The sequence below is a fragment of the Ochotona princeps genome, chromosome 16 (genome assembly GCF_030435755.1).
Source record: "Ochotona princeps isolate mOchPri1 chromosome 16, mOchPri1.hap1, whole genome shotgun sequence".
Lineage (NCBI taxonomy): Eukaryota > Metazoa > Chordata > Mammalia > Lagomorpha > Ochotonidae > Ochotona > Ochotona princeps.
Window position 1 is genome coordinate 29,855,980 of NC_080847.1, and position 23,842 is coordinate 29,879,821.

The 23,842-nt window shown below is 49.1% G+C and overlaps 1 protein-coding gene across 11 annotated transcripts in view; it reads left to right on the forward strand.

Moving 5' to 3' along the window:
- The first annotated feature begins 208 nt into the window (after positions 1-208).
- ABCC12 (ATP binding cassette subfamily C member 12) overlaps positions 209-23,842 on the forward strand; it is a 62,934-nt gene continuing 39,300 nt past the window's right edge. For 9 of the 11 annotated variants that reach the window (XR_009246818.1, XM_058674696.1, XM_036492563.2 and 6 more), the window contains exons 1-11: positions 209-375; positions 3,868-4,023; positions 6,469-6,616; positions 6,889-7,122; positions 8,741-8,914; positions 9,313-9,460; positions 12,816-12,964; positions 15,296-15,403; positions 17,268-17,546; positions 20,915-20,986; positions 23,429-23,553. Coding sequence is in view for 10 of the 11 variants with exons in the window: in XM_058674696.1 (XP_058530679.1) it covers positions 257-375; positions 3,868-4,023; positions 6,469-6,616; positions 6,889-7,122; positions 8,741-8,914; positions 9,313-9,460; positions 12,816-12,964; positions 15,296-15,403; positions 17,268-17,546; positions 20,915-20,986; positions 23,429-23,553 (1,712 nt within the window). In the remaining variant the exon portion in view is untranslated. The remainder of the gene's footprint in view (positions 376-3,867; positions 4,024-6,468; positions 6,617-6,888; positions 7,123-8,740; positions 8,915-9,312; positions 9,461-12,815; positions 12,965-15,295; positions 15,404-17,267; positions 17,547-20,914; positions 20,987-23,428; positions 23,554-23,842) is intronic. The other 2 variants (XM_058674697.1, XM_058674700.1) reach the window with 2 other exon arrangements.

A 23,842-nucleotide genomic window follows, 5' to 3' on the forward strand; every position in this document is an offset into this window, starting at 1 on the left:
TGCTCCCAGACAGTGCAACAGATAAACAGGAAGAGGAATCACAACTTCTCACTAACAAGGAGGCCTGAGAGTGCTGTTAAAGGATGTGGTGGAGCTCCTGGCCACATTCCCTGCACATGTGGAGGTTCTGTAAATGGGGAAACTGGGTTTGGTTTGGGTGGAGTTGGGGATCCCCTCTGTGACCTTGCCCCATGTTTCTTTTACAGAGTTGATATATCCCTAAAGGAAGAGCCCAGGGCTCCAGACTTCCATCAGGATGGTGGGCGATGCCCCCTACCTCATCTCAGATCTGGACCGGCGGGGTCAGCGGAGATCCTTCTCAGAGAGATATGACCCCAGCCTGAAGACCATGATCCCTGTGCGACCCTATGCAAGGTACATCAGGAGGGGAATTGGAGGAAGAGGGCCGGGACCTTAAGTGGGTGTTGCCTTTCTTTTAGGAGGGTGGACCCTGCTCCTGCTGCCTTCAGGCTGTGTGTGTGTGTGTGTGTGTGTGTGTGTGTGGTGTGTGTGTGTGTGTGTGATTGTGTCCTTCCAACCACCCACATGTTCATTCATCTGTTGACCACTTACTTTGTGCCCCCTCCTAACCTTTAGTGAGAGGAAGGCAGTAGCTGATGTTTAGAAGGGTGCTCTATGTGCCAGGATCTGCCCAAGTAGCATGAAGCATTGCATTCATTCTTCACTGTTACCATGGAGGCGCTGAAGTTATCTCTGTCTGATAGGTGAAGAAACAAAGGCTCAGAGAGTTTAAATAACTTACCTTAGGTTCACCAGGTAGCATTTGCTTTGTAACCAAAAGCAATTGGTCATTTATTCAACCTTGTAATTTTTTTATTTGATTTATTTATTTTTATTACAAAGTCAGATATACAGAGAGGAGGAGAGACAGAGAGGAAGATCTTCCGTCGTCCTCGACTGCTTTCCCAGGCCACAAGCAGGGAGCTGGATTTGGAAGTGGAGCTGCCGGGACTAGAATCAGTGCCCACATGGGATCCCGGCGCGTTCAAGGCAAGGACTCTAGCCACTAGACCATGCCGCCGGGCCCCAAACCTTGTAATTTTTTGAGTGGTCTGGAGAGTAGATCAGTTTAGACTGAGTTCAGTTGAGTGGTTCATCTGGTGTTACCTGGGCTTATTCACAAAGTTACTAATGAGCAAGGTGCATGTGTCTGGGGGCCGGCTGGTTGACTGATCTGGGACAGTGAAGGCCCCTGGGCCATGCTGGAACTCTATCTCCAGCAGGCCAGTCTGGATTTGATCTTACAGTGCTATTGTCAGCTTCTGAGGAGCTGGAGGGGGAGAAAGCGGACTTCTTAAGGCTCAGGTTCACATTGGCACATCGCTTCCTTAACTTCATCCCGTGAGCTAAATCACAAATCAGTCCAGATTCTAGAAACTACCTCTTGAGAGAATAAGCTGCAAGGATCTTGAATGCACATGGAGAGAGAGAGTGGGGTCCTTTTGTAATTGAAGGTTACAATTCAGCAGCCTCATCTCTAGGCTTTCCTGTTTTGTGTGTGTAAAGGTCAAGGGTCTTCAAAAAATTCATGGGAACTGTGTGCTAAGAAGAAACCACGCATGGGTTGCAAGAATCTTTGCATCAAAATCAACTCCTTTAATTCCATTTTCCATGATTTCTTGAAGTGCCTTGGTATATCATTATCATGGTGTTCACAAAAGAACCACGAATTACTGCCATTTCCACGTGACAACTCGAGGCTAGCAGGCAGCTCTGTGCAGAAGTGAAACTGCACACGTGAGCATGCTCTAAGGTGAGAGGTGAACAGGTGAACAGGTGAACAGGTGAGGGCTTGGGCTATCACCTTAGGGCCCAAGAGTCTTGTTTTTTTTGTGTGTTTTTATAAAGTCATTTTTGGTAGGATTTATTTATATAAAACACAGAGAGAAAGAGGCAGGGAAAGGGAAAGGTAACACGGGACACACCAGTGTCTCTGCTGTGAACCAGGCTAGGGCGGTGAGGGAGAACTGTCTTACCAGGTCACCTGACAAGTCTCTGACCTTCCACCCAAAGGATGTGAGCTGGGAACATTTGTCTGGGGGCTCCCTCTAGTACTCTATTAGCTAGGGTGTGCCGCTGGGGGCAGCAGCCCCCTGCATTGCTGGCTGCACGCGGGCTCCTGTGAAGATCCCAGAACAGATGGCGAAAGGATGCCCAGCACACGATTGAGGCGGGACTCAGCCAGCATGAGCTCACGTGAAACCCGTCCTCCTTAGCCGAGGTCAGAGGGTGTCTCCGACAGCATCTGCCACAAATGCAGAGCTCCTGCAGGACCGGGAATGTCACGATCCACCAGCACTCGGGAGAGGACCTTCTGTGTCTCTGGCTTGTATTTTGCCTTAGATGCTTAATTCTTCAAGAGCCCCGCACATGTTTTTTTCTTCTTTCTTCCTTTTCTTCCTCTTTACTCCTTCCCCCCCCTTCTTCTTTCTTTGCTTATCTTTTTGTTCTTCCATTCTGCCTCATTCTTCCTCTTTTCTCTCCTCCTCCCAATATCTCCACTTTCTTCTTTCCTGTCTTCTGCACCCTCTCTGTTGCCCTTCCCTACGCAACGGTGAGCCTTGGTTTTGCCTCCAGCTCTCAGGCACTGGGTGGCCCTGCTCTCTGTAACATGCCCTGCAGAGGAGCCTCCTAGCCCCCTAAGATCAGATGGCACTTACTGAACCCTCTGCTGGCCAACTTGTGATTCTCTGTTCCCTTCACATGGACCAGGCGCTCTTGTTTCCCATGGAATGGTCCCAAGATCAGTTTTTGGTAAATGCTCCACAACTGGCCACTGAAAGAAATGTCCTAGTTGTTAATGTTTATCAATTTTTAAAAAAGATTTCTTTGTTGGAAATAGTGACTGAGAGAGACCCCAACACTCAGGGGGAGAGAGAGAGAGAGAGAGAGAGAGAGAGAGAGAGAGAGAGAGAGAGAGAGAGATATCAATCTACTGCTTCACTCCTTGAGCCCACAACAGGGTTGGGCCAGGCCAGAACTAGAACCCACGAACTCCAACTGTACCTATCCCATGTAGATAATAGAAACCCAAGTATTTGGGTTTCATCTTCTACCTTCCTGGGTGCATTAGCAGAGAGCTGGATTGAAAGTCGGGCAGCCAGGACTTGAACCAGGGCCCTGATAAAGGCGGCTGGCATCTCATGCAGCAGCCAACTTTCTGCTGTACTCCAGTTTCCAGCCCTGTGTTGATCAGTTTTGGTGGTGTGACTGCCCCCACCATGACTGATTTGTGGTTCCTGACATGGCATTACCGAGAACAAAGTTGGGAGGTATTGTTCAGTAGCTCACTGGTCTATGGTGTTTCTACCCTTCACACCCAGCAAGTACAGCTAACCTCAGGAACACAGCAAATGCTAAAATAATGAGGAAGTGGTAAGTTTTGATTATGATGAGTATGACTGATACCTTCTTTAATAAATGATTCATGACTTCTTTAAGTCTATATAATCTGATTTAGAATATCAGCTATGTCTCACACGTGCCCTTGTATGTTATTTTTTTATATTTTATTTTTTATTCATTGATTACATTGTATTATGTGATACAGTTTCGTTGTTTTTTATATTTTATTTTTTTATTCATTGATTACATTGTATTATGTGATACAGTTTCGTTGTTTTTTATATTTTATTTTTTTATTCATTGATTACATTGTATTATGTGATACAGTTTCGTTGCCTTGTATGTTATTAACATGGTGTTCATGAAAACACCACAGATTATGGCCATTTCCACATGGCACAGTTCCCCCACTAAGGGGCTGACGAGTGAGAGTCATGAAATCCTAGCATGGCTGTGGTTAGTGTTCTGGGGGGAGTCAGGGTCCATCGCATTTGTCCACAGGCTGGCATCTAACCCGGTGGATGATGCAGGGCTCCTGTCCTTTGCTACCTTCTCCTGGCTCACACCGATCATGATCAAGGGGTACAAGCATGCCCTGACAGTGGACACCCTTCCTCCGCTGTCACCCTATGATTCATCCGACATCAATGCCAAAAGGTATGCTTGGGTCACGTTGGGAGAAGAGTGTACCCAGGGAAACTGTCCCATGAGCCCTCTCCTGGGCTTCCACCTACCCAAAATGTGTGGAGGTCCCTAGCCACAGGTGCTGGTCACCCTGCTTAGTAGTTACACTTTGAACCTGGGGCTGGGCAGCCCGAATTTCTTGGCCCTATCCTGGAACGGTCCAGACCAGGCAGAGGTAGTGTGGAGGGGAGAAAGGTTGGGTGGAAGGGCTGTGGCTTGAGGCTGCAAGGATGCTCTGGTTTGTTGGTGCCGCAGGATAAAGATACTTGGAAACTCAGATACCAGTGCATGTAAGGGTCCAGGCAGACTCCGTCTGGGCTACCTCGTGTGGCTGAAGGCATGAATTCTGTTTTGGCTTGAAGACCTTTATTGGACTTTGCTATTGCAAAATGCGTTTCGGTGCAAGCAGCTGAAACTGCCATATTTGCCAGTTCTGACCTGTAAAAATGTAAATGCCATTGACTTAATCTGTTTGCTATTCAGGAACAGAGTGCGAAAGTGACAAAGGTTAAACAGGAGGGCGCCTGCCGCAGCCCTGCTCCGCTACCTCGGATTATAAACACCAGGCAGGCGTGGTTCGGTCTAGAACTTTTCTGCTCTAATTAAACACACCTTGGGCTACCATTGTCTACAGATCAATACTTCTTCTCTCTCCCCACTCAAAGGTCATGCTTTTCCTCTTACACAGAAAAGGAAGTGTGCCAACTGACTGTCCACCACTTGGCTCTTTTCAGCAGTCTTGTAAAGACCCTTCCGTGTCTGCAAGGAGACCTCAGCTGCCTCCTCTCTAACAGCTCTAGTGATCTCCAGGGCTCCCATGGCCTGGGCTGTTTGGACAAAGGCACAGTGGTCAAGCCCTTTGCACCTCTGTCTCCAGGGAGTCTCCTTGTCTTGGGCCATGTGGGGGTTGCGTTCATAGCACGAGCTGGGTGTCTTAATTATGGTCTTGTAATTGCTTCTGAAATTTCATCGCCCTTCACGGATACCCTGGAGAAATCTCAGCTGGTGACAATTTCTGAAATCTACATACATCCTGGAGAACGTTGACAGGAAGTCCTTAGAGAAGAGTGTTGACCGTGGGGTACCCATGCAGCCTTGGGTCTTCTTCCTTGGTTGTCATTGTTGATTTTCATTCTCCCAACTTCCAACTGCAAGCCTCTTCTCTGGCTGTCTGCGCTGCTGAGGTGATCTCTTCTACTTGGCCAAGATTCAGCTACAAACCCATGCTGACTCCTCCATACCATGTCTGCCTCTCACCCAGGCCTCTCTGCCTCTCTGCATCCTATTGCATGGCTGCCCTGGGGTGCCTCACAACCCTCTCATAGCTTGAGTTGCACCCTCGATTCTGGGCCCTGACCCTGTATCATTCTCATCTTTCTCTTTCCTGCTTCACACTGTGGGTCATTTGGGAAGTGAGGATCCATCCTTGGCTTCCCCTTCCCTCCTGCGTGTGATTCATCAGTGAGTGCTGTGGTACTTCCGGTGCTCTTGTCCTTAGATCCACTATTTTGTTATGCTGTGTGTGGTTCAGCCAGCCCTCTCCTGGATCTCCTACAACCATCTCTGGATTCTGCCTCTGCTCGCTCATGGTCCATTCCCTTCTAATCAACCAAGCAATCTGATGGGAATGTGAGATGAGTTTGTCACATTGGTTAGAGATTGGATGAAGACTTAAGTCCCTTCCTGTGCCCCTGGCTGGCCTTGCCTGCTGGCTCTTGTTAGCCCCTCTTCTTCACCCACTATTCTCCTCTCACACTGACCTTCATATGGAAGTTGGAAATTGACTCTGTCCTCTATGCCCTGGGGAAGCTTATTTTCTTTCATTTTTTTTTTTAAGATTTATTCATTTTATTACAGCCAGATATACACAGAGGAGGAGAGACAGAGAGGAAGATCTTCCGTCCGATGATTCACTCCCCAAGTGAGCCGCAACGGGCCGATGCGCGCCGATCCGATGCCGGGAACCTGGAACCTCTTCCGGGTCTCCCACGCGGGTGCAGTGTCCCAAAGCATTGGGCCGTCCTCAACTGCTTTCCCAGGCCACAAGCAGGGAGCTGGATGGGAAGTGGAGCTGCCGGGATTAGAACCGGCGCCCATATGGGATCCCGGGGCTTTCAAGGCGAGGACTTTAGCCGCTAGACCACGCCACCGGCCCCGGAAGCTTATTTTCTTGATCTCACTATTGCCCTGGGGTTTTATCAGAGTTGGGAATTAGGTAAACAAAGGATTAGAAAGTGCCTCAATGTCCAGGCATCATCTCCTTGGCTCTATGTACCACCTGCTTAGGAAAAGAAGAAAACAGAGTCAGTGCTGTGGGTGCTGTGAGGACTGAGGGCGGGATCCAGCCCTTTGCCCACCAGAGGAGCTTGAGGCAACACACGGCAACATCCCTTGCCCCTTGCTGTCTTTTGGCCACAGATTACGAATCCTTTGGGATGAAGAAGTGGAGCGGGTGGGTCCCGAGAAGGCCTCTTTGGGCCGAGTGGTCTGGAAGTTCCAGAGGACGCGTGTGCTAATGGACGTCGTGGCCAACATCCTGTGCATCATCATGGCGGCCATAGGGCCGGTGAGTGGGGGAGGTCCCTCTCCTACTTCTTATCGTAGGTGCCCAGCCTGACTAGTGGTGTCATTAGTTACTTCCTCTGTGAACTGGTGGGCTTAGTTGCACTGTCATTATCTTTGTACTCCTGGGGGCAGATTTTCACAAAGCTAGTCCTTGGTGAGTGCCGCAGCCACCATGGCACTCAGTTAAAACGTTTGCCTAGTAAAGTCAATCTGTGGGTTGGGTCCGAGGCCACCCCCAGCCCCCTCCCCTCTCTCTGCTGTGCTGTTTTACAGACGGTTCTCATTCACCAAATCCTGCAGCACACTGAGAGCAGCTCTAGCGAAATCTGGGTTGGCATCAGCCTGTGCCTAGCCCTTTTTGCAACCGAATTTACCAAAGTCCTCTTTTGGGCCCTTGCCTGGGCCATCAATTATCGCACAGCAATCCGGTTGAAGGTAGCTGTCTCCACCCTGGTTTTCGAAAACCTGTTGTCCTTCAAGACACTGACACACATCTCTGTTGGTGAGGTAAGCTGGGCCAGAGGGAGGCCAAGCTTAGCAGGTGGGTTCTTAGTTTCCTGGACCAGCGTGAGGTGAGCTTTCTGAAGGGAAGCACCTGCCTTCTTCGGCTTGCACCGGTCCTGCTCACGGTGCTGCCTGCTGAGACTCCAAATGCTAGCAGAGTGCAGGGCAGGGAGCTCCATGCCAGCTGAGGGGGGCTAAAAAGGTTTCCGAGTTCCAGCTGGGACAGGGCTTGGGGTGATAGCATCTAGCCCTTGGGATGGTCAGTGTCAGGACTCTGAAGCACAGCAGAGCACATGATGGGCATTTAGTAGTACTATCCAGATGGGCCAATGGACAGAAAACTCCCAAGTTGCGGAGCATTTGGAGGTGGCAAAGCCTTGGTTTAGAACATGCCTATTGGACTTCAGAGTTGACCTTTTCTTACACCCTTAATCCTTGGCAATGAGATCCTTCCCACCTATTTGAGAAAATTTCCTTAATTGAGGGACTCCAGGCGGTCTGACCCAAGAAGAAGGATTTACTTCTCTCTCACAGTTCAAGTATACTCAAGCCATTCTATATTCATTTATGATCAGATTCAGCTCTCTATATAGAGCAGACACCCTATAGCAACATGATGAATTTATTTCACTGTGAATAAAAGAAGTCTGGAAGAGGAAGGTGAGGGCTGGGAGGTGGGTTTCCAGAACCTGCTATCTTTCTTTATCAGTCATTGTAGACATGGTTACCAAATTGGTACAGAGTGGATGCTGGGGATCCAGCCTTCTCAGTCACATTTTAGATCTTGGTAGGAAGAGGAAGGTGCCAAAAGAGATGTCTCTTCCAAGTTGGCTCCTTTAACAATTCATTCCAGGGGAAGGCATTTAATGTAGTGGCTAAGATGCCTATATTCCGTATGGGCATCTTCCTTTTGACAGCTGGGACTGACTCCTGGCTTCCCACTGATGCAGTCCCTAGGAGCCAGTTGAAATGGCTCCAGTTATTGAGTTCCTGCTGCTTGACGGCCTTGAACTGAGTTCCTCTTGGCATCTGTCTTTGGCTCCTGGTACCCCACCCGAAGGTGCTATGCACATTTTGAGGATGAACCAGTAGATGGAAGCTGTCTGTCATCTGTGCATCTATTTATCTATCTAACCTATCATCTAGATCTATCTTGTGTATCGATATCCTCTCTCTGTGTGTGTGAGTTTGTCTCACATGAAAAACAAATAGGATTCATCCCAGAGTCCCATCCCACATGTTGACTTATATCCCAGCATAGTCTTGCCATTGACGTAGTCGCAAGGGCACGTCTCTTCCACAAAGTAGGCTGGGGAAGGCAGCTGGGTTGATATTGAAGAAGGCGAGAGTGAATACAAGGCAGATACTGGCAGTCCGTCTAGCATGCTCCCAGATAGTGCTGCTACTTTCTAGGTTTTCCCCAAGATTCTCGGTCTTCAGAGACTGGCCTCTGTAAAGCCACATCAGAATGGGACCCCAAAACTCATTGTTTGGTCCACTGATGATCCTCTGCAGTTTCTGTCTTCTCCCCTGTGACCCCTTGGACACCCCGAAATGCCTTCAGTTAAAGTAATGCTTGAGTGACCGTTCCAAAGCCTGAACCCATGTGCTTTCTCTACAGGTGCTCAATATACTATCAAGTGATAGCTATTCCTTGTTTGAAGCTGCCTTGTTTTGTCCCCTGCCAGCCACCATCCCTATCCTAATGGTCGTTTGTGCGTTGTATGCCTTTTTCATTTTGGGATTCACCGCTTTCATCGGCATATCCGTATATATCGTATTCATCCCCATCCAGGTAATGCCGGGCCTCTGTAGTTGCAACTGCTTCACCCACACATACACCTGTCCAAATGGGGGTGCTGACACCATGTCGTTCTTCACAAACTCAAATCTGCATGCTCTGGGTGAGGAGAGCTGGGCCTCTTCGGCTCTCCCAAGTCCCCAGCACGTCCCCGGCATCCTGACAATCCGTTCCATCAGCTGCCCAATCCCTACTGACTTCCCTCCAGACTGCTCAGTGGCCTCCACTCCAGCAGAAAACCCTGGAGAGTCTCAAGGCAGCTTTCCTTGGAACATTCCCTGGCACCAACACGCCAATCACTCCAATCCCTGGATTTTTTTTTTTTTTTTTTTTAGACCAACTGCAACTCTCAGCAGTTCTGTTTGAATGCGATGTTTGTGTCTTGGTTTCAGATATTTATGGCTAAGCTCAATTCAGCTTTCCGAAGATCAGCAATTTCAGTGACAGACAAGCGCCTTCAGACAATGAATGAATTTCTGACCTGCATCAAGCTGATTAAAATGTATGCCTGGGAGAAATCTTTTACCAATACAATTCGAGGTAGGCGTAGCCGCTGCTGCCAGAGCCACTTGTCCTGGAGAATGGGTTCTACTGAGGGGTTTTTGAGTCTCCCTGCCTGAGTCTTCCTGGTAGGGACCTCGTGGAGCTCTTAGGGCAGGCTCAGGCACCTGTTCACCGTGAGCCACCGTGCTTTGGCTGGAGTGTGGAGTTCCCAGTATTGAGCTGCTCCTTTGACAGGAGTGATCCACTGCAAGATGGCGAGTATGAAAACAGCTGTCTCAGGCAACTACCTCCTGGACGTAAGCAGCGCACACACACACACACACACACACACACACACACACGTTTATACTCTCAAACACACATGCTTCATAAAGTTGGTGGAAGGTGGAATTAAAAAATGTCTATCTGGATTGAAAAAGATTTTGAAATGTGTGCATGGTTTTTGCATTAGGTGCCATTTCAAAGCTCCCACCTTGCTCTCCTGCCCCCTGGTGGTGGCTCCCCCAGCACATCTGCATGGCCACTGGCTCAGTGTTCCTTCCACAGAGGCGAGGTTGGGTTTGCACTGCTTTCCTCCTCTCTTTTACCTACTTGCCCTGTGATGGATATGTGGATATGGGGATGGAAGCCATGACCAGCATGGTGAAGGCAGGTTCACTCTCTCTCTCTCTCTTTTTAAGTGATATTAAAACTTTCAATCAAATATAAATGCAAATTTAATGGCAAGGCACTTACATAATTGCTGACATGGACTCAGGTGGTTGGCCATTTAATGATCTGAATCCCTGTTAGAACTGACTCCCTGGATCTGCAATGATACTTTGCACCCACGTGTGATTGGGTCCGAAGCTGTCTACCTACCCTTGAGGAAGTGGCTTTAGAAGAGCTACTTCAAAACTTGTCAAAGGCTGGGACACGGGTGTCCCCACCGGCCCTCTCAGAGGACCCAGGAACACTCCCCGACGCTCTGAACTTACTTCAGCATGATTCAATTCGATTTGAATCCATTGGAATTAATTCAAATCCACCCAACTGAATTTCAAGCAAGTGCTTTAGTTCTGTCAATATATAATAAATATCCCTACTAAGTGCGAGGCCATGGGTCTGGGGCGAAGGAGTTCCTGCTTTGAAGATGAGGGAAGGGTGAATAACTAAATCTCAGAAGAGCCACAGTTGGTTGGCTCCACCTCCAGAACACAGCCGGAACCCATCTGCTCCCCTGCATTCCTCTGCCACCCCAGGGCAAGCCAATTGTCTGGCCCTCCGGGACTAGGGCCAGAGCCCTTGGCTGACTCTCCCCCGCCTCTCGGCATGCCATCTGCACCCTGCAGCCTGAGTGACCTTTAAAAAATGTCAGTCAGATCCTGCAGGAAAACCTGGAGTGGCTTCTGATTCTCAAGAAAGCCTTCGGAATGAACCTTCAATTTCTCCACCACAGGACCTGAGAGGTCCGGCGGGATTGGGCCCCTGGCAGCCTCCATGGCTCTCTCACGGTGGACCCTAACCTGTGCAAATGGGCTGTGCTGCTTCCTGCCACAGGACCTTTGTACCTGCTATTCCCTGTGCTGGGAAATTGTTGAATGGGTAGCCACTTGAATTGGTATCCATGGGGGAGTGATTCCTAGACCCCTAGGGATGCCCAGATCTGCAGATGCTTAGGTCCCTTATAGAAAATGATGCCACACTTGCATAATCTTTACAATCGTCTGTAAGTGACTTCGTGCAATGTTTACTATGTTATTTAGGGAAAAATGACTAGAAAAATTTCTGCTCATGTTCGGCATGGATGCAGACGTTCTGATGCATGGTTAGGTGGGTCTGTAGGCTCAGAGCCTCATAACTGAGACAATACTGACTATAGTTTACAAATGGGGACAATGCCACAAGAGGAACTCAGAAGGGTTTAGGGGCTCCTGGGGCACACACTAATTTGAGGAGCAGTTCCAGGAAAGACTTCTGGACATGGGTGGATTTCACATAGGCCTTAAGGCAGGGGAGGGTTTGGACACTCAGAAAGTGGGGGAAGCCCCAGCCTGGTGGTAGAGATGTGGGAGTGCACTTGGGCAAAAGGGTGACGGTGTTGTTGTTGTTGTTGTTTGTTTGTTTGTTTGTTTGTTTTGAGAAGGGTATGTGAGAAGTGAGTTCCAATCCTGCCTGGTGACTTAGAAGGAAAATGGTCCTTCACAGGTGATGCCCCCTCCAATGGTGTCAAGGGCATTAGAAGTGCCCCTCCCTCAGCACATCGCTGAGAGACAGTGGCTGTGGGGACACAGCAGAGCCCCAGGCACGTGGTGAGCTTGTGTAAGGGCAGCTGTGGCTGTCCCGTGGCTGAAGTGAAGGAGCTGAGGCAGACGACGCTGGGGCAGGGCTTCAGGGCAAGGCCCGTGAGTGTCTGGAGCAGGAGGTGCGAACTCAGGGCAAGGCCCGTGAGTGTCTGGAGCAGGAGGTGCGAACTCAGGGCAAGGCCCGTGAGTGTCTGGAGCAGGAGGTGCGAACTCAGGGCAAGGCCCGTGAGTGTCTGGAGCAGGAGGTGCGAACTCAGGGCAAGGCCCGTGAGTGTCTGGAGCAGGAGGTGCGAACTCAGGGCAAGGCCCGTGAGTGTCTGGAGCAGGAGGTGCGAACTCAGGGCAAGGCCCGTGAGTGTCTGGAGCAGGAGGTGCGAACTCAGGGCAAGGCCCGTGAGTGTCTGGAGCAGGAGGTGCGAACTCAGGGCAAGGCCCGTGAGTGTCTGGAGCAGGAGGTGCGAACTCAGGGCAAGGCCCGTAAGTGTCTGGAGCAGGAGGTGTGAACTCAACTTGTGAGCAGTGTGGAGTTGGGAACAGCCTCCCAGCTGAAGAAAGAGAGAGACGCTTCCGAGTGGATGGCTGCAGTGGGAACACCCAGGCAGGGGTTCCAATCAGGTGGGCTTCGGACCTGCATATGTGTCTCATGTGGCTGTATAGTACTGAAGTCTCTGCCTGGGTGACTCCCAGTGTTGAGGCATAAAGAAATAGCTCATTCAAATCTAGACCTGAGACCAGGAAGGGTTAAGGATCCAGCATCATGGGGTCTCACCACACTCCTCATTCTGTTGCACCTGCACATTTCCTATGGAATTACCCTGCTTCAGTCCTTGCCTGGTCCCTGGAGGCATCTGAGTTTATGACTCCTAGTACACAGGGTGTCGGGCCTGGGAGGGACCTTGGAGCCCACCCAGGAATGGCAGCTGATGTGCACTGAGCTCCTGGCTGATGCTGAGTTTGTGCTAAGGGCTTGTGGGGCTCACTGAAACTCCACACCAGGCTTCCTTATCAGTATTTGGAGGAGAATCAGGCGGAAGGTCACACAGTTTCCACACACTGACTCCAGGTATGCACAGGGAGGTGATTCTGAACTGTTTTCGCCTTTGTAGATATAAGAAAGAGGGAAAGGAAATTACTCGAAAAAGCCGGATTTGTTCAAAGTGGAAATTCAGCCCTGGCCCCCGTTGCGTCCACCATAGCCATCGTACTGACCTTCACCTGCCACATCCTGCTGAGACGCAAGCTCACCGCCCCTGTGGTAAGAGCAACTTCTGGATCTGGAGCCTTCTGCACTCCATCCTTGCCAAGCCCCAGGCAGGAGATCCCTTCTCACCTTCTCTCAACGTTGGCATCAAACCACCCAATCACAATGGACCACAAGTCAGCCCCTGCATTTTATAAGTGCTTGGGCTGGCAGGCAGCCGGGCTAGCATAGGCTGGATTCTCACGCAGTTCAGGGTGTAGCAGGGGGTATGATTCCTGTAAAAATGTAATTTTACATTTGGGGAAAACTTGAAGTCAGAGGTGTGCTTGGCTTTTTGGTTTGTCCTGGATGCTATCAGGAGAAGCAGGAAAGTCTCGCGGTGTAGGGAGTTGTGGCTATCGGGACAAGCAGTGCTGGCATTGGAGTCTGGGCTCAGAAACCAGCTCTGCCTTCTTGAAATCCAGTGCTACCTCTCCTTTGCCATGTGTTATGGTGCATGATTGACCCTCTCTCACCTTAGTTCTGTTATTTGTAAAAGGGGTAAGTCTCTCTCCATGCAGTGGTCACTCCTGAATGGCTACTTTATGTTCCAGCCTGTGGGATCTGCCCTGGCCCTCAAGTACTGCATCAATTCTGCTTTCATTTTTAACTTGATTCTTTGACCAGGCAAGCATATGCCAACAAACAAACAAACAAACAAACAAACAAACAAACCAAACAAAAAGCCTCAAAAGGGAAATTGGGATAAGTGTGAGAAGTTTATCGATTGATTAATTGCAAGGTAAGGGAGGTGCCTGAGCAATCCAAGGTGAAGAAAAACTTGATTGGAAAGAAAAAGATTCTTGATTTGCATAAAGGAAATGGCTGGAGTATTAGCACAATGATCAGCAGGGCCAGGAATGGGAGAAAGAAGGAGAAGGAGATAAAAAAACAGTGGGCAATCTTGCAGAGAAAATGCTGCCCCCAATGAAGGGGTTCTGGGCCCAGGCAGGGGTCCTGTTGGAGAAGTCAGTGGCCTCTGCCGCCACATGTCACTTGGGCAGGTGTTTGTTTTCTGTAGCTTTTGGCAGGTCAAGGCTCACACACAGTTTGCTCTTACATCCCCCAGAGGCTTTGAGCCCAGCCATGCATTCAGACCCACGGAGGGTATGATAATAACGGGCTTTCCAGGGTTCCCAAAAGAAAAGTAGTTTTTCTCCAGAAGCAACACATCAGGTAAACTAATTTGAAAACAAATTGAGTGCATGCATCACAATGGCTTATGAGAAATATAAACCAAAGCCAGATGCCCCAAAATCAAGTTCCCTTAGTCTTTGGATTCAGAATCGCTTGCGATGACTTTCTCTGCTGGGCCCGGGTCAGAAGGAATCAACTCTATGGTGCCTGGTTACACCAGACAACCCTGGTGCGTTGTTAGCTGAGGTCTGGGCTCCCCGAGGCGAGGGGGCGCTTTGGGTCCTAGGTGAGTGGGGGTCAGAACTAGATCAGACAATCACGTCCTCCATCACTTTGCCAACTAATAACAAAGATTAGTGAGGACTGGTGGGGAGGGGGGAGTTTCTATCCAGGGGATCCATTTGATAGCAGGCAGGACTTGTGGAAGGAAGCTTTGTCATTAAACTCTGAAAGAGCAGCTGGAGAAGCTGCTAATTACAAGGTGGACAGGTGGGAAGATGAAATTGGAGAGGTGTGATTGCATACCCTTGGAACTCCTGTCGGTGGGAGGAAGCTAATCCTGGTTGGGGCTTCTCCACAGCAACTACCCATTTCATAGGACGCCATGAGGAAGAATCCCCCAACAGACAGGAGAGATTGCTTTAGGAACCATTGTTGAACAAAGGCTCTGAAATCTGCCCTTGGTGTGTGGGGAGGCCAGGCCCTGGGAGCAGGAGAGCCAGAGGTCTCTCTTGCAGCTAGCAGGAACTCTAGAAGATTCTTCCAGGTAGCTGCTGCCTTCATCCCTGGGGTAGTGTGAGATGTAGAGAAGGATGCTGTAGCTTCGGAGAGCCTGAAGAACTGATAGCAGAGGCTGATGTAGGTGAGTCACTGGACTGGACTCAGGCATGGACAACTAAGGAGATAGATGTTCAAGGGAGTATAGTTAGACGCCACCCTCAGATCTTCTTCCTCCTGGGTTGATAGAGACAAGGGAATATATGTCCTACTATCTTGTTGCAAATCAAAAAGCAAAGTGGGTTAAGACGCCTCTGTTGCTAGTTTTCCGGCCCATGGTTTCTGAGCCAAGAGGGGGATGTTGTTTCTCTGTAAATTCTAACTTTGCCACTGCTTATCTTCTCAGCTAGTCTCACACGCCCATGGGTAGAGCAGGTGAGCGCCAAGGCATCTTCCCATCCTAAATCTTTATGCCTCTCTTTTGCTCTTCAGGCATTTAGTGTGATTGCCATGTTTAACGTAATGAAGTTCTCCATTGCAATCTTACCTTTCTCGGTCAAAGCAGGGGCCGAAGCCAATGTGTCTCTGAAGAGAATGAAGGTATAACTAACACTGGGTGAGTAGGGAAGAGACATCTCATTCCTGGGTGGGGAGACACTCAGGTGTGGGGAGGTCGCAGCCATGCTCTGGAGGGGGAGGCCACTTGCCTGGCTGGCAAGGGAGAGGTAGGAACCCGTCTCGAGTGGGGTTGGTCAGTGTGCATGGCGCAGGCAGCAGGGGAAGCATCCTAAGTCATCTTCCCGTATAGGAAAGACAGAGTCCCTGGACATGCAGGTGATGTTCCTGACTTTCTGCACTTCATCCAAGTCCCGAATCTTCAGTTGTCCCATTGGTGGGGATGGATTTACCCCTGTCATCTCCTCTTTACCTTCTTTGTCCCGTGGTGGATGCGGGGATGTAAGCCATGACCACGTTTATATTTATTTAGTCACTGTATTCATTCATTCAGCAAGGACTCCCTGCCTGTCTTCTATATACGAGGTATGTGGCAAGTGAAAAATATAAGATAATCTTTCAAAAGCTCCACTCTAGTAAGGATGTCAGTGACATGCAAGAAAGGAATATGATTTTTTTTTTGAGTTCAGGTGAGGACAGAAAAAGGAGAAGGACATTTGGGTAAAACAAAAACAAAACCTTGTATGTTCAGACATCTAGGCTTTGATTAGATGTTATTTGCCCCAGCCAGACATCTGACAGTCACCTTAAGTCTGCCTGATTTCTGCACCTTTTTTCGCTTCTAGCTACTTGAGAGCTGCTTGAGTCACTGTACTGTCTCAATTTTAAGAGGCACCATTGCAATATAGGATGGAAAAGTGAACTATTGGGTTGATACTTTCGGATAAAGTATGAGAATTAATGCCATCATGTTAACTGTATCTGTTATGATATCAGAGACAAAAGGATTCTTTTCAGACTTGGGGAAGATAGAATATCTTGAATCTGCAATCTCCACGCTGTTCATTTTGCCTGTACCTGGCGTCTACCATCATGGCCCGTACGGACAAATACAAGGATTTGTCAGCCTGGCCTCCGCCTCCAGCCTTGTCCTCTGGGGGCACTCAAGCCCCCCCCGCCCCCGAGAGCTACAACATGTTGGTTTAAACACCAACTCTCAGCAGGTTAAATCTTTGAACTCCTGTCTCCAGCCCCCATCTCTGAGCCCTCCACCCATCTTCTCTGCCATCTTGATCTCAGTGTCTCAGTCATCCTGAATGTCTTGCTTTCTGTCCCCACCCCCAATGTCATGCCTTGGCCCACATGGTGTCCTCCATCAGCATACTCTTCTCCCTTTCGCTCGACAGCACCAACCATTAGCCTGGGCCAATCATGCCAGGACCCAGATACCCCTCTCCTGGAAGTTACAGTGCTGTGAGACTGAAAAGATATACGCATGTTCTCGTCTCCGCTAAACTTCTCTCCTCAAAGACAAGAACTGTGCCTTATTTAGATTTGTGTTTCTGCTGTTTGCCCCAGAAGCCATCACAGGGTGGGCACGTGGCAAAAACCAAAGTAATTGTTGAACTGAGTTGAATGGGACCCTAGGAATAGCACACAGCATGTGATTCTGCGCTCACAGGCATCTCTCCTGCACAAGCAAGTCTATCACCCAAAGAGTGACACAGACCACCTGTCCTTGGTGTGAGGTTGGAATGTAGCTGGGATCAGCAGTCTTCAAAGTGGGTGACCCAAATAGGGCTTGTGGTAAGGGGCCTCTGTCCCAGATAGGATGAGCTGGTGAACTATTTCTGCTTCAGCTTCTCTTGTGGGAATAACTTGAGAAGTTCTATTGTGGGTATCCTGGTAGATTGTCAAGGTTGTGATTTGGGGTCATTGGAAAATACATTGGGATGGCTCTTGCAAATGGGTGATGCCTGCTCAGTTAATTTTGTCTCTTTTATCTTAGAAAATCCTCACAGCTAAGAGCCCCCCATCTTACATCACCCAACCAGAAGACCCAGATACCGTCTTGCTTTTAGCAAATGCCACTTTGTCATGGGATCAAGAAGCCACCTGGAAAGGTGACTCAAAGAAAGGGCAGAACCAGAAAATGCAGCCTGCAAAGGAGCAGAGGCCAGAGGTGTACCGTGAGCGGAGTCCCTCAGCCCAGAGATCCTTGGGTTCAGAGGAACATTCTGGTAGTCCCAAACCGGTCCTCCACGACATCAGCTTTGTGGTGAGAAAGGTGGGTGTGTCCCGGGAACCTCCGTCCTCTTCTGTACCTGGCATGGCTGTGTCTACCTCAAGGCCTCTAGTCTGAGCTGGAGATAGTGGTGGGAATGTCTCTATTCTAGTTGTCTGTTTCCTCCTCCAATTTTATATTATTTTTAAGATGATTTGGCTGAGGTCTGGAACCACGGTGCAGTAGGCTAAGCTTGCATTTGCTGCACTGGCATCCCATATGGGTGTCAGGTTTTCTTTTTTTTAGCAGCTGTACTTGCCATCCAGATCCCTGCTTATGGCCTGGAAAAGCAGCAGAGGATGGCTCAAGTGCTTGGGTCCCTGAACCCAGATGGGAAACCCAGAAGAAGCTCTTGGCCCCTGCCTTCAGCCTGGTCCAGCTCTAGCCGCTGCAACCTCTAGTGAGGGAGTCAGCAGAGGGAAGACTCTCTCTCTGTACTTCTCTCTCTCCCTCCCCTGTCTATCCCTCTCTCTCTCTGTCTTTCAAAAAAATATCTGACAGGTAGAGAGAGAGATCTTTCATCCACTGGTTCACGCCACAGCTGTCCACAACAGTGAGAATCAACCCTTACCAAAGCAACAGAGCCTGGAACTCCACCCAGATTTCATATGTGAATGATAGGGACCCAACTGCACCTCCCAGGGTTCACCTTAGCAGAAAAGTGAACTGGAAACAGCCTAGACTTGAACCTAAGGACTCCCACATGGGATGTGGGTGCCCCAAGTGGCATCTTAAATGCCAACTCCGCTGACTGCCATTTTGAGTAGACAGTGGCTAGGCTCAAACCTACTAGTTTTCATAAATTTTTTAGATTTGCTCTTAATATCATGTTGGCCAATTAAGACAGATAAATAATAATTGATAATTAAGAACACTTGCTATGAGTGTACTTCAGCAAATTATGCATATTCAATTTTTTTTGCACCAAAATGAACTTCTAATCAATTTTAATTAGCTAACTTTTAATTTAATTAGTTTTAAGTTCACTTTTACACAATCTTGGTGAAGTGCCTTCACATTTGCCAGGTGTGCAACCCACTCATTTAACCACCACATTATCCTCACTTTGTGATGGAAGAGCCCAAGACACAAGAAAGTTAAATAATCACCTAGGGTCATGTAACTGACAAGTGTCAGAGACTCCCCAGCAATGTTTGAATCAGAGACCTGGAGGTCAGCAACCTCACGTCTTTCTGCTGAAGACAAGAATGGATCTAGAAGACTCATAGTCAACCCCAAGAAGTGGGCAAGACCCAGAAGAAAGCCAAGCACATGGTGAGGCTTGTCTGTGATCTGTTGTTCCCATAATGTCACAGTTTTTTGAAGTGCTTTGAGTGGAACTGGAAAGAACCAGCTTTGTTGACAGGGGACTGCAATGACACTAGGGGCTCTGCCAGGGCAGAATTGAACTGACTCTGTCCTGATTGCCATTTTGTCTCTGGTGCCCTTCCTGGTGCCTGACGTTCATTAAAAACATGCCACAGGACTCATTGACGGGAGCTGGCAACCTTCACATGCTAAGGTGTGGTAGACTTTCTGGTCTAGTCTAAGCTGGTAAAGGAACCACATCTGATCCCATGTTGGAGTTCTCCAAGGGGCTGCATGAAGCAGGTCAAAACAAGAATCTTCTTGGATACTCCTGCTGCGCCACTCTCTCTGTCAGCCGTAGTCTCTGGTAGTCTATATGGCTACATCTCCTCCCTCATGTTTTGTAGGTCTTACTAAAACATCACTAGAGGCAGGTGTTCTGTGTGATTCATGTACCTCGGACTGCCGGTGGCTTCTGGCACCTGCCACTGCTGGACCTGTGCCTGCCCTTGGGCATGTCACAGTCCTTGCAAAGCCCCAGGATCTTCCCAGCACAGGGAGCAGCTCTCCCACAATCACAGTTGGGCTGCTTTAAGCACCAGCTCCTTCCACCACAGAGCTGGATGAAAACCCACTCAGCTTCTCAGATTTCCTTGAGTTTTCCTACAGCTCTGAGCTGTGTTTGCCTCCTGTGGGAACTGAGCTCATAGCACGTCCTTCGTAGGCTGCCTTGCTGTTCCTGTTTTACTGCCTCCCTTTCCTACAGGTGTTTCCTGCTCCTCCCAGCAAACTACGCTCACTTGAACCCATGATTCAGGGTCTGCTTCTAGAAGACCTCAAGCTAAGATATCTCCCTTCCCATGGAGGCCGTGTCTTTAATATTATTTTTATTGGAAAGGCAGATTTACAGAGAGGAGACACAGAATGATCATCCAGCCTCTGAGTCACTCCACAGTTGGCTGCAACAGCTGGAGCTGAGCCAATGAAACCCAGGAGCCAGGAGCTTCTTCCGTGTCTTCCACATGGGTGCAGGGGCCCAAGGATTTGAGCCTTCCTCTGCTGCTTTCCTAGGACAAAAATGGGAAACTGGATTGGAAGTGCCAGAAGTAGGGAGTCGAACTGGTGCCCATGTGGGATGTCAGCACTTACAGGTAGAGAATTAGCCTGTTGAGCCAGCTACCAGTCTCATGAAGGCCTTCTTTCTACTCCCACCATCCTTCTCTCTTCTTTCCTGCTTTAGTTGATTCCCTGACGTGCACCTGACACTCTCCCTTTTGTCCATTTCTGCTAACTGAAACAGAAGTCCCATGGCTCTGTAGTCAATGCATTTTGCCTGTTGTGGTCCTTTGGTGCAGGAGGACTTTTCAAAAGTAAGCAGAGAGTCTGTACTATGGGAAAAACTACACATGGAATACAAATGACTTTGCATCAAATAAACTTTTTTTTTGTTTCATTTCCAAAGTTCTTGACAAATAGTCCTCCACACATAGCAGATGCTAGTAGCCATTTGATGGTGGAACCAAAAAAAAAAAAATCTGCAGCTGTAGAATCCTCAAGGAGCCCAATATGTTGAAGTAGTGTCACTGTTTGTGGGTTTTAATGAATTGTTATGGTGCAGGAATAGAGAAAAATGACTTTGAAAACATGCCCCGCTCTTTGAACTTCCAAGGCTGCCCTTGTCCCCTGGTCCCTTGAGCTGCACGGCCTTTCCCTTCCACTGGCTTTGCTTTCGTGGAGAAGGCTGTGCAGAGGATCACCCTTGTCTCCAAGGCCTGTGACTCCCAGACCGGCACAAGGCTGTTTCACACCGCTGCTGGTACATGATCTCCAGAAACCCTCTGGGTTCTCTGCCATGCTGTGCAAGGAGAGCACTTAATTAAGACTTACATCCCTGGACGCTCCTGGCTGTGTGGGTGGGGGCTGGAGTGTGAGGCTGCAGCTGGTGCCCCACTGAGCAAGCAGTGCCGCTTTGGTTCCCACCAGGTTGGGGATGATTCCCCTCTCTGGTCCTGGACCCTGAAAGAATTCCAGCGGTGACTGTGTATTGTCTCTTTCTCTGCCAGGGGAAGGTCTTAGGAATCTGCGGGAATGTGGGGAGTGGAAAGAGCTCCCTCATTGCAGCCCTGCTGGGACAGGTAAGCCTGATGGGGAGGGCTGCGAAGTGGAACGTTAACACTATGACCAAACTAGTCCCTTCCTGCAGTATTTACAACCTGTTAGGACAGTGGAACCAGCGCTTGGGCTGGCTGCCCTGGATCCTGGGTGTATTGTTGGTGCTGGCGGCTGGGTAGTTAATGAACTTGACAGCTCAGAGCTCCTCTGAGCTTTTTAACATAGTTGTGGCTTTGAACCTTGAGGACATGTGCACAGTGGTGGCCGCTTCTCTGCCTAGAGCTGCGTCTTGGTCAGAGAGAGCTGAATGTTTGGATCCATGGCCTCCTGTGATTGCGGCTGCACAGATTGGGAAATGCCAGCAAGGCAGCTCGGTCTGGGATGCAACGTGACTGTGGATTATGTCTTTCCCCTTGTTTATTTCCATGGTCCCAGCACCTGCCCTGGTGTCTGCCAAGAGCCGATGCTCAACCTAGCCTGCCTTGGTGAAGGAGTTGCCAAGTGAATGTCAACACACTAGTGCAGGAATGCAGTCCAGGCTTCTCTGCAGATCTTGTGGTTAGAAGATGCAGGAGCCTGGGCTCTTGTTCTTTCCACCTGAAGCTGTGTGTCCCCAGGAGAAAGAGTGAGGGCATTTCCAGTATCCATAGGCTTCCATGTTCTCACGGGTTCTAAATCATATACTCAATGAAAGAGAAATTCTCTGGAGGACAAATGCTAGGTTTTCTTCTTTCTCTCTACTGTCCCCAAGAACAGATTGGGAAGTTGAGAATGACAGTGCTAGGATGAGGCTGGGAGCCTCTGAAGAAGTAATGGTACTAGGCTCAGAAGGAGGGGTGGAATTTGACATGCTACACTACACGCCACCTCTTTAGACCCCACTCAACTAGTCGGTACTAAGAATGGAGGCGGCCATGGGGGCTGGCCAACCTCAGGGATTCCGACTGTGCCTCTGTGATAATTCTGGAGTCGGCAGGCTCATTAGAGTTGATCCAGCTCGGTTCTCCACCTTCCAGCATGTGTGCTCTTGATAAGCCAGGAGATGGTCCAACCCGCTCTTGTGATCCCTCCAGCCACAGGGATCTCATTATTTCACAGCCAGCTCCCTCTGGGAGAGTTTTGATGTATATCAGGGGATAATTTGCCTCCTCTAGACTTGCGCATCTTTTTAAAACTTCTCAGAGAAAGTGGAATCTATCATCTACCATGAGACTGTGGTGGCAACAGGCCCCTTCACCACGATGACACACAGGATAATTCCCTGGAGCCCTATCTGCCTGGGTTTGTTCACCTAGCTCAGCTGTATGCTCAGTGTTTAATCCTGGGCAAGCAGCTTCACTTCTCTGAAACTTGACTATGAAATGAGATTTCCCTATTGCCTGCAAGGGCTATTGAGCATTGTGGTAAGGCTAAATGAGATACTGCATAGACTAATCCATTACAGGGTAATTCCCAGTGCCAGTCCTGGCCATCAGTGCCTTACATACACATAAGGCAGTGTATGGACTCTGCTCTACACATTTTAGTTGCTATGAATATTCAAGCTGTTGTTAATGGTGTCCCTTCTCCCAGTCTGGTGCTCTTTATTGCTTGAACCATTGCTGCAGTGAAATGGTAACACTGCCTTTCATACCTGGGCTGCCTTGTGGCTGCCTCCTTTTCCACCTGCAGACACACTTGGGTGGCCGCAACCCTGACATCTGTGGCCTGTTCTTCAGGTCTTTGCTGTGGATACCTTCAAACATTGCATCACCATTCATGTCCACCAACCTTGTAGGGCCTTCCTTAATGATCTATGTATGTCAGGGACACAAACAGAAGCTTGTGCGTTTTTTTCCTCTAAGAATATATTTATGTATTTAAAATTCAGAGTGACAGAGAAGAGAAAGGAGGGAGAGAGAAATCTCCAAATGGCTGTAACAGTGTGTTGCATGTGAAACTTGTTTTTCCGCTCCTCTGGAACAATTTGAAGCCCTGGTCACTCCAGGCCTGTGTCTTTGCGAGGTACCCACTGTGTGACTGAGTCAAGGCTGCATCCTTGAGATGATGCATGCATGCCAGGGCCACCAGCCCCAGCATTTCAGGCTGTGCTAAGCTTCCCAGGGCCTGGCAGACAAGGTTCAAGTCCAGCCAGTACATGAGGAAGAAAGGAAGCCCTGTGCCTTTGGCTGCTCAGAGAGCATCTTGCTGCTGCTGGCATGCTACAGCGTGACTCGCTGCTGCTTGCTCCCTAATCCTCCTTTCATGGACTTTTAACCATCTGACTTTGAGATCCCCAAACGTACGGTGACATTTTGCAGTGTTTGCAAATGTGTGTGTATATATGGGGGTGGGGTATGTCCAGGACATCTGGTCAACCCTCCTGCACTTCATAACTAGTGCTTATGAGTGATGGAACCTCATAGGTCATGGTGGGGAAGTCCTGGGGTCTGGCTTCCAAAAGTCACGTGATCCTGCTTTTCCAGATGCAGCTGCAGAAAGGAATCGTGGCTGTCAATGGAACTTTGGCCTACGTCTCACAGCAGGCTTGGATCTTCCATGGAAATGTGAGAGAAAATATACTATTTGGAGAAAAATATGATGAGCAAAGGTAATGTCAGCTTTGAAAGCATAAGGCATGTCCCTGCTTGGTGGGCTGCCTTCCAGGTGCTGTTGCCTTTGGTGAGGGTGGCTCAAGCAGGTGGACAGTACATCAGACCATGCTTGATTATTCTCTTCCTGTTCCTTGTGTTTAGGCAAAGCACCTGCTGCATACTTGCGACCCAGTTCCAGGGCCAGGCATTGCATGTCCTCGGGTTCCCGGGAACAGGGCACATGTTGTCTGATTGGGAGAAAGCGAATCTGACTGTGTAGCTTTAGGCTGAGTAGCCAACACTATG